The 10,721-nt window shown below is 41.9% G+C and overlaps 1 protein-coding gene across 1 annotated transcript; it reads left to right on the top strand.

The window, feature by feature from the left end:
- Positions 1 to 661: 661 nt before the first annotated feature.
- On the top strand, positions 662 to 5,528 carry LOC104512223 (protein NEDD1-like; the record flags this gene model as incomplete). The annotated part of the gene is made up of 4 exons (XM_010155119.1): positions 662 to 805; positions 2,568 to 2,662; positions 4,097 to 4,213; positions 5,388 to 5,528. Coding segments are annotated over 4 exons (497 nt in total), but the record flags the coding sequence as incomplete, so codon positions are not given.
- Between the last annotated feature and the right edge of the window lie 5,193 nt (positions 5,529 to 10,721).

Genomic DNA, 10,721 nt, shown 5'->3' on the forward strand with positions numbered 1-10,721 from the left:
CGGCAGGGAGAATGAGTGGCCTCCAGCCATGTAGGAGGCCCCGGAAACTAGAGGCAGAGGGGTGGCTGTGCTCTCGGGCGGAGGAGGGGCTTGCCTTCTGAGTCCTCGCTTTTGCGTGTTTGAAATTGCCCACAGTAACAGGCTATACGAGCTGTCGTCGCTGGCATTGTGCTGTCAAGGGTTTAGATTAAAGGATTCTCGGACGTCTCCTGTAGGGCGGCGAGATGAGCCCTGCGGGTCCAAACTTCCAGCCTTTCCCTGCACCAGTCGGTTTGACTGTACCTTGTGCATCCCCATCTACTGGTGGGAAAGGCGTTCTTGGAGTACTCACGGCTTCGTGTTAGGCCGCTGTAAACCCTGTGGAGATACAAGCAAGCATCGGGTTAGTCTCTCGATACCATAGAGGGGACGCCTTTTCTTTGTGGAAAGGAGAGCGTACATTTCCTGCGAGAATTTAAGTAACGAAAGAATGGATTGTCTGCTGCTTCCAGTGGTATATTCAAAATAAATAAATAAATAAATAAATAAATGTTCCTGTTCTCAAGGAACCAGTACTAAATGACATGTATACAAATTACTCTTGCCTCGTCACTTGCTGTCTGTTTTTACTTTACACAGACATGTATTTTCTTTTTTTTAATTTATTTTTTTGCAAAACCAGGTGCAGCCATGCAAGAAAGCATACGTTTTGCTTCATCAGGAGATGATGTTAAAATCTGGGATTCCTCATCTCTAACTGTGGTGGATCAGTTCAACCCGCACACGCCCCAACATCCAGTCAGCTCACTATGTTGGGCCAGCAATAGTATCCTTTACAGTTTGAGCCGTAGCTGTGCGGGTGTTCTGCAAAATGTCAGTGAATTCCCTTTATTGAAGTGTGTCCAAATCACAGGCTTGATGCAGTTTTGAAGCCTTGGATAAAAAATTTGTATATATTGTAAAGAAAATTTTGTGGTTCTCTGTGTGGAAGTGATTTACAGAATAAACTCACACTGGTAAATGCTTCTGAAGAAGTTTCTGTGCCTTTAGGAGGCTAACACTTTTTTAATGATTATGATGTGTTTGAATTGCCTACCAGCTGTAAAGCTCACTCATTTCTTTCCTCAGCACTTGTCATGACACTCACTGTGAAGGCAGTGCTTAATTTACTGACAAGGCTGGACAAAGCAGTGGCTAGTGTAGTGAAATTCTGTACACTGGGTAGAGAGGAAAATTGGAATCAGAGAGTTTTCTGTTTTCCCGTTGAACAGCTTCTCGCTGCTTCCGATAAACGTGTACCCTGTCTTTGATAGAATGCACTTACCCCTTTAGGCACTGGTTTTCTTTGTGCTGTCTGTAGCAGTTAGAGTGGAAGCACGATGTGTTGGATGAATAGGAAAACATCCATAGGATGGTGGTGATTTATGCATGAAAACGGATCTGGCCCATTTAGATGTTTCACCTCTGTCTTGCAGGCCTCTTACAAGGTAATGATATGAGGTGCCAGGTGTTGGGTTGAGATGAGAAACTGAAAATGTGAGAGATTTCGTGAAAACGGTGCGCTGTCAGGGGAACAGCTTGTATGGCTGACATGGGAAAAGGTGGTGGTGTCTGATCTCGACATAAAAGAAGGACAGGAAACTGACACATAACAGTTAATTCCTGCAAGTTCTGAATGTGTCTGTCTTCTTAACTCTGCAAATAAGTGGATATATGAGAAAAAAGTTGAAGCCATAAGAGCACAAATGAATGTGTCTATCTGTGGAGCTTGCAGAGAAATTGAAGCATATATATAACGTGTTTTTATGTATCCACACGTGTGTTGTTTAGTTAACTTCAGCTGTAGGTGGTCTGTCTTGTCATGCTTTCTTCTGCCCAGCCTCCTCTTCATCCCCCCAAATTGACCCGATGGAGTATCTTGCTTTTGAACATTTGTTAGCGTCTTGGGGTAAAGGGTTGGTTTTGGTTCTACATAGTTCTGTAAGCTAAGATGCTGCCTTAAGATAATGAAAGAAGTAGCAATCACTAACCTGCTTGCCACTTCTTTAGTGTTAAATCCAGCCACTTAGCCTGTGTTCTTAAATAAGCAAATATAAAATCCCAATGGGCGCTGGCCTGAAGGCATACAGGACACGGATCAAAACGATTGCTCCCTTAGATTGGTGGGGGTGTAGAAGCTGTTTCCCTGCTGTATAGTTCTACACTGGAGGCTTTTCTTACTACTGTGAGCTACTTGGTGTCATAAAAGGTACTTTTTGGGTTTTTGTTTTTCTTCCCTCAGTACAGAGGGAAACAAATCAGAAAACTCTACTGGTTTTAGTCAGGGGAGGGTTAGCTTCATGCCAGCCACTGTGAAGAAAGCTAGGTTTCTGGGCTTACCCTGAGAAATGTACTGATGAGGTGCCTTTTTAGCTGGTGCTGGGGAGTGCTTGCACCAGCTAAACAGCCTGTTTCTGTCGCTAGGTCCCTTCAAGGTACAGCACTTCAGACTGTTTAACCAATCTGTCTTCTGTTCACTAACGGAAACTTACTGTCGCCTTTATTAATCACCAGCGTAATGCAGTTATGGTCCATGACTTGCGACTAAGACAGGTACCTGGCCACTGCTTCTGCTGCTGGTGATAAAATAGTTGTTTCAAGCTGTAAAAGCAAACCTGTTCCGCTCTTCGAAATAGCTGAAGGGGTAAGTATGACTGATGCTGTTCCCTGGTTTTCCCCCAAGCCACCTTATGTATTTTCTGTCACATCTGCTCTGCATTTTAGGATCAACTGAATTTTAGTATTCGAGTTATGACAGGTATATAGAGACATTTCCTTGTATATAGTCAAATACATCTAAAGAGTGGGGGTGGAATAGTGCTTCTGAAGTAGTTCTATCAGTGAAACAATACAGATGTGGTTATACTGGCATCTGATGCCGGTGGCTTCCTACCAGGGGAGTTTCCCTGCAGAGCCTCAGCGTGACAGCCGAGACAAGTCAGTGGATCAAACTTGATCTGATGTGCAGGCGACGGGCAGAGCTCAAGTTTGAACTTCCTTTTCCAGCTGGAACTGTCAGTGCTGTGTCCCTGTGAACTGCACACTGAAAACCGGAGGGGTCTCTGTAAGGGTTGATCTTGGAGCATGCGTGCAGGAGCCTCTGGAAATAGGGGAAATAGGAGAGCTCCTTAAATGGTGCTATAAACTCTTTGCAAAGGTGGACTTAAATTTTAGGAGAGTCTGGTGACATGGTTCACTTGTTAGTGTTTTAAACCATTCTAATTAATCTCCTTGGTTAGCTATTGTAATGCTAATTCAGAGTGGGAATTTTGTGAAAAGGTGTTTAAACTGGGCTTTTAGGTCGCTGAAAGCAGTGGAGTGCTTGTCCTAGAGGTTGCGCTGAATGTGATCTATAGCTGAATGTGATCTATAACTCGGGCAAGCATTTCCAATTTGACCGTGTCAATAATTAGATGGACTTGTTATTTTTTTAATTCAAATCTCAGGAACTTAAAAGTGAATTTTCAACATGACAGTAGTTCATTTGTCCTCAGTGATTTGTCCTCAGTGCAGATCTGTCATTAAGACTGATGGGTATTTCAAGACCGGGTACTTCAGCGATTATTTTAAAGAGAATCGCTTTACCGAATCCTGAGGCTTGCTGCTATAATATTCTTTGTAATGTTTAGGGAATGTGAAGTATGTGACGTAGATGACTTTTTGATTTTTCTTTTAAGGAGTTTAGGAAGAAGATTAACATTTTCTTTTTAAAACTCAGTACCTGAATAGGAGGCTATGATTGCACTTTATATACAGGGAGCTGTAATTTAAAGGGAAAATGCATATTGAAGGAAAAGGGGCTAAAAAAAAATTTGAAATAGGAATAGGAAAATGCAAGCATTTGAGAGTTTATTAATTCATGTATTTAAATCTTAAAGTATATTAAACATATGTCCAAACTGGCCTGGATTTTAAATGCCTTTTGATGGGAAGTGACAGTAGTGTACCAATCGTTCCTTCCATCAACAGGAATGTTTGTGTTTAATGAAGATGAGAACCATGTCAATATGCTTTCCAGTAGATTTGAAGAAATCCCTTAATTATCTTTAACATGCTTTTTTTTCCCCTTCTCCATCAGACAAAACAAACATGCGTGAGCTTGAATTCTAGTTCTTCGCATGTTGTGAGTGGAGGCCTCGATAACAGTGTTAATATCTGGGATCTGAAATCTAGAAAGCTTTACCGGAGCCTCAAGGTAAGGTTGGCCGAGGAAGAACTGCAGCTTTCATGTCTTCCAGCTGTAAAAAATACACTGTCTCTGAGTCGTGTGGCTATGGGATCAAGGTCACAGAAAGGGGGTGGCACACACATCTCTCTTGTTTGAGTTTGTGTTTTTGTGTGCTGTAAACAGCAAATTTAGTTTAACTAGCATCTTGACAAGCATAACTTGATACATTGAGTCCAGTTCTATAATAATGTGTGTTTGTGTAGCCAGAGTAGGCTTCTGATCTTGTGAATTTGCATTAGTAGTCTTCAAAGGGATTTTTTCCAAGGGCAGCATTTCAAATAATTGCTGTTTCTGATACATCAAGCAGGAAACACTTGTATTTAGAGAGCACTGTAGCAGAAGTGGTGTTCTGCAAAACCGGGACGTGGTCATCGCCTTCTAACTGATCCAGTGTGAATTCTCTAAAATCCTGTCACCACACACAAAACTTAGGATGGTCTGGTATGTTTCCACCATGCCTAAGTGAGGGTGATTTGCCCTCACTTAGGGGCCACTGTTAAAGAGGCAACAGAACTTCAGCTCTGTTTTATTCTTTTCTTCTTGGACTTCTGAAGTTACGGTTTTAAACAAAATTACTGAGTACCTAATACAATACTTCTAGTCCAAAAAGGAGAAAAAGATATTTGAAGTACTTGATTTCTTCCCCTATATATTAATTAATCACAGTATCATCATGGCAAGTGACTGTACTGAAGAGCTATTTGGTAAATACACGTGTATTTATGTACTAAAAGTGACAGCAGGGGAAGTTGGCAGTACTACATCAGATGAACAGAAATTGTATCCAAATATCACTGGTTTCTGGAAGACTTCAGTTTTAAAATAGCATTAATGACACCTGTGGTAGATACCTCTGTGGTTGTCTTATTAAAATGTTGTACATAATTACAGTGTCATTTTTACTAATTTATTAAAACAAACTTCTGAAAACAGTCAGACAGTGGTTAAAATATAATGGCTGATCTTGAGTATGTTCTGCAGCTGTTTTCTGGGATATTCCATAATAACTCTTTTAAAAAAAGTTACAGATGGTCAGGAAAAAAAACATTGAGCTGAAGTTTTTCTCCAGAAACACAGTTTAGGAAGGAATGTGGTTATCCTGAATGTCTTTGACTGTCTCTCTAACCTCCTTCCCGCCCAGGATCATAAAGATGAAGTCACGTGTGTTGCATATAATTGGAATGGTTGCTACGTCGCTTCTGGATCTTTGAGTGGTGAAATTATCCTACACAGTGTTACCACCAATTTGTCAAGTACCCCCTTTGGTCACGGCAGCCGTCAGGTAGGGTATCTCTAGGAAGTTCCTTTCAGATATGAAGCTTTAATTCACTGTGTTTAGAAACTGAAAGTACATATTGAGCTTTTAAGTTTTGTTCATGTTTTCTTTTAAGAGTGCACTTACGGAAAGGATAAAACATTGTTTTAATTGTAGTCTTAAAAATAGTTAACATTGAAACACACATGTCTCAAGTACCTTATGTACAGATTACAGCAAATCTTACTTTGTAGGCTCTGGTTCCTCAAGAACAAACTTGTGCACATCTTAGAACAGAACAAAGACCAGTCGGCTTTACAAGCCAAAGCCGGATTTGGGTGCGCTCCGTGTACGTTGTGGGAGAGAACAAAGACCCTGCAGCCTGCGTTCTGTAATCAGATTTATAACTGAGCAGGGCCATCTGTACAGTAGGGGTGGATATAAGCCTGCATTTGGAAATAGTGAATTTGTTTCCTCTGGAGATGACAATTGCACAGCTGCTCCAAGAGAGAAGCAATGAGGTTTTTATATGAGTCGAGCGACTGAGGGAACTGGGCTTGTTTAGCCTTGAGAAGAGGAGGCTGAGAGGAGACCTGATCACTGCCTACAACTACCTGAAAGGAGGTTGTGGAGAAGTGGGTGTTGGTCTCTTCTCCCTAATGACAGATGATCGGACGAGGGGGAATGGGCTCAAGCTGCGCCAGGGGAGGTTTAGATTGGATGTAAGGAAGAAGTTCTTCACCGAAAGGGTTATCACGCACTGGAACAGGCTGCCCAGGGAGGTGGTGGAGTCACCATCCCTGGATGTGTTTAAGAGACGGGTGGATGAGGTGCTGAGAGATATGGTTTAGTGGTGGACAGATACGGTTGGACTGGATGATCTCTAAGGTCTTTTCCAACCTAGTGATTCTATGATTCTATATTGCCTACTTAGGTGTTCAGGTGAGATTTTTGTTAACCGGTTTGAAGGAAAACCATGCAGAAACCCACAAAGCATGTGTACTGCTTAAGGGCCTTGGTGGGGGCTTCCACGGCAGTGCCTTTTTGCAGACTCAAAGATATCGTGGGATTAGTGGGTATCAGTAGGGGGATTCCCTTGATACGAGGGTGTCTGCAGTGGCATATGGGCCGAGTTGTCCCGTCGGAAGTTGCAGTGTGTGTCCTTGGTGTGAATGTAGTCTAAGGCACAGCTAAGTGTTTGCATTCTGGGCGTTCTGTTCCTTTTTACCGACTCACTTCTACAGAGGTAGGAGCTGCCTAGGGGATGCAGAGCTGTTGCTGTGGTCCTAAACCCGACCTTTAATGTCGCGGGGAATGCTGAAGTTGTGGTTTAGTCATTTTCTGTTACTGCAACAGCTTTTTCAGTCCTAGGTTGGAGATAAGAGTATGGAGTTATATTTTTCTCCTGTCTAGCGTGAGCAGTGTAACTTGATGAAGAATCTCTTGCGGCTTTATGGCATCACGGGAATTGTGGTATACTTGCTGTTGAAAAATCTCAGTGAAATTCAAACTACCTCTGCTCTGAGGTGCTGCAGTGTCTTTGATCCATCACCAGTCTCAGGTTATAGCGAAGCAAAATTGTACTTCATACTTAGGTTGATCTTAAAAATCCATCTATATAGTCAGTTCATTTTTCTGATTTGATTGTTCGGGTCTTATGAAAAATGTGAATGTGAGGCAGGAGCTACAGGGAAATCCATGGCTGGGTTACCCAGCTGAGGTGAAAATCCAGAGTGGGGTGTCTGCTGCCAGTTAATTGGAGAAGGAAGAAATTTTGATGTGGATGATTTGCATCAACCTGTCTGATGTATTCAACTCTGCACCAAGCAGTGATTGGTAATAAGCAGTGCAGTGAATAGCTATTTTGGCAGGTGAAATCAGGAGGCCTACTGCAAAGCTGAGTGACCTTTTAAGGTGAATAAAGATATTTGAAGTGTTAAAGTAACTGCAAGCACAGAGCAACTGTTTACTTTTTAAAGGGTCTGTAACATTTTTCTAATGGGGGGCAGTTACTTGATTGCCTTAATTTAAAATGGAATCAAGCTGTAATTGTATAACGGGATGGCTACTTGGATGTCCCAGTTTATCAGATTATTTTATAGCCTAAAAATTATGTTTGCTCTTATGTGCCAAAACAGCTTTATTTTTGGTTTTAGGGTTTAATTGGTAGTTGTAGAGAATTGCAGGATTAATTGTGCAGTGAAGCAAATATCCAAAGACTTGTGTAATTCTGCTAAATTTAAAAAGCCTTTACTTGATTTATAGTTTTGGGGCCTGGTTTTCTATGAGTAAGCTTGAATAGATACACAGTGCATTGTCCTGCTTGATCCTGGCACTGACTGGCTTAGGAAGGGTCACTACTCCCTGGTAACTTTTTTTTACAGTTGGAGAATGTGAGGTCAAACTAAGCTTGTAAAACTTAGCTGATCTGTGTTTGATTCAGCATGGTGGAATGTAGTTTCCTTGCCAGGTAATTGCTGATATTGTATAGACTCCAGGAGTAGTAGAATAGCCCAAGGTTGCAGTGCTTTCTGTGACTTTAAACAATTTTCTTTTCATACCAGTATTGGCCTATATTCTGTTAATTGATTTTGATGTAGAAACACCTTTGTGCTTTATTAGTTGAGTTCTTGCACAGAGTTGTTTGCAGATCCCATAATTTGTCTTTGCTGTTGGTATTCATTTAGACTACCAGATTCTTATCTGCTTGCTGCTGTGAGGATGAATTAAGGTTTGTTTTGGAACATAATATTTGTTCAGGTCTTCACTGCCTGGTGCTATTCTCCTAGCAACAGGATTTAGTTTAGTTGTTTGAACAGCTGGCTGATTTGTAAAGATGTGTGATGAGTTCTGGTCACTCTATGGAGTGACATAGTCTTTGGCTTTTAAATCTATGAGGTCTCTCTCCATCCGCCTTCCCACTTGTAAGGTTCACTGAGGTATAAAGGAGATTAAGAAACCATACTATCTTTAAATAAGGTAAGCAGTGATGCTAGGCTACTTCTGGTTTAGTTTTGGGCTTTTCATTAGTCCTTCAGCGTTGCAAAGCCCTATGTCTAACTAGGCCTCCTCAATGGACCGACCGTTTTCTGAAGCGCACAGTTCCTCCTTTGGCTGTCTTACCGTGAAGCTGAAAGATAAAATGTACTTTCACTTTCTACAGAAAATCTACTCCCATCATAGCTAAGGCAAGATGTATAGAGCTTTTTGTGCTACACTGATGGGTAAAATGTTCCAAAGAGGACTTACCTTTTGTGGGTTTGGTACCTTGCACCAAATGTGTTCCTGGTAGTTCTGCGTGCACAGAATTTCCAGAAATCTTCAGGAGTTGTACTTAACTAAGATGCCCCATCCCTGGAAGTGTTCAAGGCCTGGATGAGGCTTTGAGCAACCTGGTCTAGTGGAAGGGGTCTCTGCCCCCTGGCAGGGGGGTTGGAACTAGATGGTCTTTAAGGTCCCTTCCAACCCAAACCATTCTGTGATCCTATGATTCTTTTCAGAAATGTACCAGTGTTTAACTTGTCTCCCACTCCCTTAGCTATTTCTTTCTTTTAACTAGTAAACCTTGCAGTTCAACCATGTAAACTGTATGGGTTGTATTTTTTGTTGTGTTACAGAATTCATGTAGAGCTGAGTCAATATTTTAAAGGTGAAGACAGAATGCTACTTCATGAAGCCTCGTCTCATTCTGAAACACAGTTTCTAACTTGCTCTTTGACTACGGATGGGGTGGGAAATGAGGACAATGTAGTGAAGACCTCTTTTAAGTCATGTAATTTGACCAGCTACATTTAATACTTGATGTTTTCCTATATGAGGCTGTTTCTAACTGTATGAAGCTTAAAGCTGTATTTTTTCACCCAGTATTTTCTCAAAGTACATTTTTTTAAAGAAAACTTTAGGTGACTCACTTCAGGGAGGGGAAGTGTTTTGGGTCTGTTTTGCCAAGCAGCCTTTCAGAAATGAGATTGTTCCAGGCCTCCCACTGTCTGGGTAGCAGTTTGAAGCTTGGGCGCGTAGCATGCTGTCAGGGATGCCGATGTGGATTTGACCATCTTGTAAAAGTGTGCACAGATTTCAGTGCCTCGGTTCCTTGAGTCTTGCCAGCCTAATTCAGTGAAAGGGAGGTGTGAACAGGAGCCTCCACGTGCCTCCTCCATCGGCAACCAGAAATGAAACTGTGAAGCCGCTCCGAGGAAACACTATGACCTCAACTAGAAGTGGGGCACAGAGGTAGTATGGGGAAGGTAGGTATGTGAAGGAGAATAGAGACCTGGCCTTGGGCTTGTGAGATTGGAAGGAAAAATGAGAAAAGGAAGTAGGAGGCTTGTTAAGTTGGCAAGGGAGGTTTGAGGAGAGCTAAGAGAGAGTAATCTTGGTGGGCAGGAGAACAGAGGAGGGAGAAAATGGAACATGAACAGATGCCAGGGCAGTAAGGAAGGTATTTGGAGGAGAAGAATTGGGAGAACTGTGAGGGACAGGCATGTTTCCCATGTAGGTCATGTATGTAATGGAAGTTGTTATTCCCGAGCCCCAGTGATACTGTCTCCATTATGTCTGGTAGAGGGCCGTATTAATTATAAATAGTCATCTTCTGTCCTATTTGAATATGCGGTAGAGGGTGCCAGTTCCTTCTGGGGGCCATTAGGCTTCCTGTGAGCCATGCAGTACAAGTGCCAGAAGGTACGTTGGAGGCATGTGAACCAACACATCTCCATTAAAATGAGGGTAGAGATAAATAGGATAAAATCCAGGACAGTGCGTTGCGTGTGGTCTGTCCTGGAATAATATAGCAGCTTTTTGAGGGCAATTTCAGACAAATAAAATGTAATGGCTCTCATCTGTCTGGACTTGAGTAAAGCACTTGATTCAAGGCCTTGTGAGAAAATATTAGAGAGGATGGAGGTTAGAAAGGAATTGAGGATGGCTAAGAAATTGAGTATAGGAAGGAAGACAGGAGGTAATATTGAAAGAAAATGCTTGTTTGGGTTATCAGCTAATCTTGTTTGTATTTTCAGTAATGATTATGATATGAGAAGTAGAGCAATAGTGAGACAGCGTTGGAAGGTATTGCCTGTAAAGAGAGAATTATGTCAGTATCCAAAAAGGATTGAAATAGTAGACATGGGAACAACTATAATGGTATAGAAATCAAGGTGCCGGACTTGTGTCACAGCTGAGGCTTTTCTTATTAGACTAGGATTTGGAAATTCCCAAGGA

This window comes from Eurypyga helias, unplaced genomic scaffold, assembly GCF_000690775.1.
Source record: "Eurypyga helias isolate BGI_N326 unplaced genomic scaffold, ASM69077v1 scaffold49357, whole genome shotgun sequence".
NCBI lineage: Eukaryota > Metazoa > Chordata > Aves > Eurypygiformes > Eurypygidae > Eurypyga > Eurypyga helias.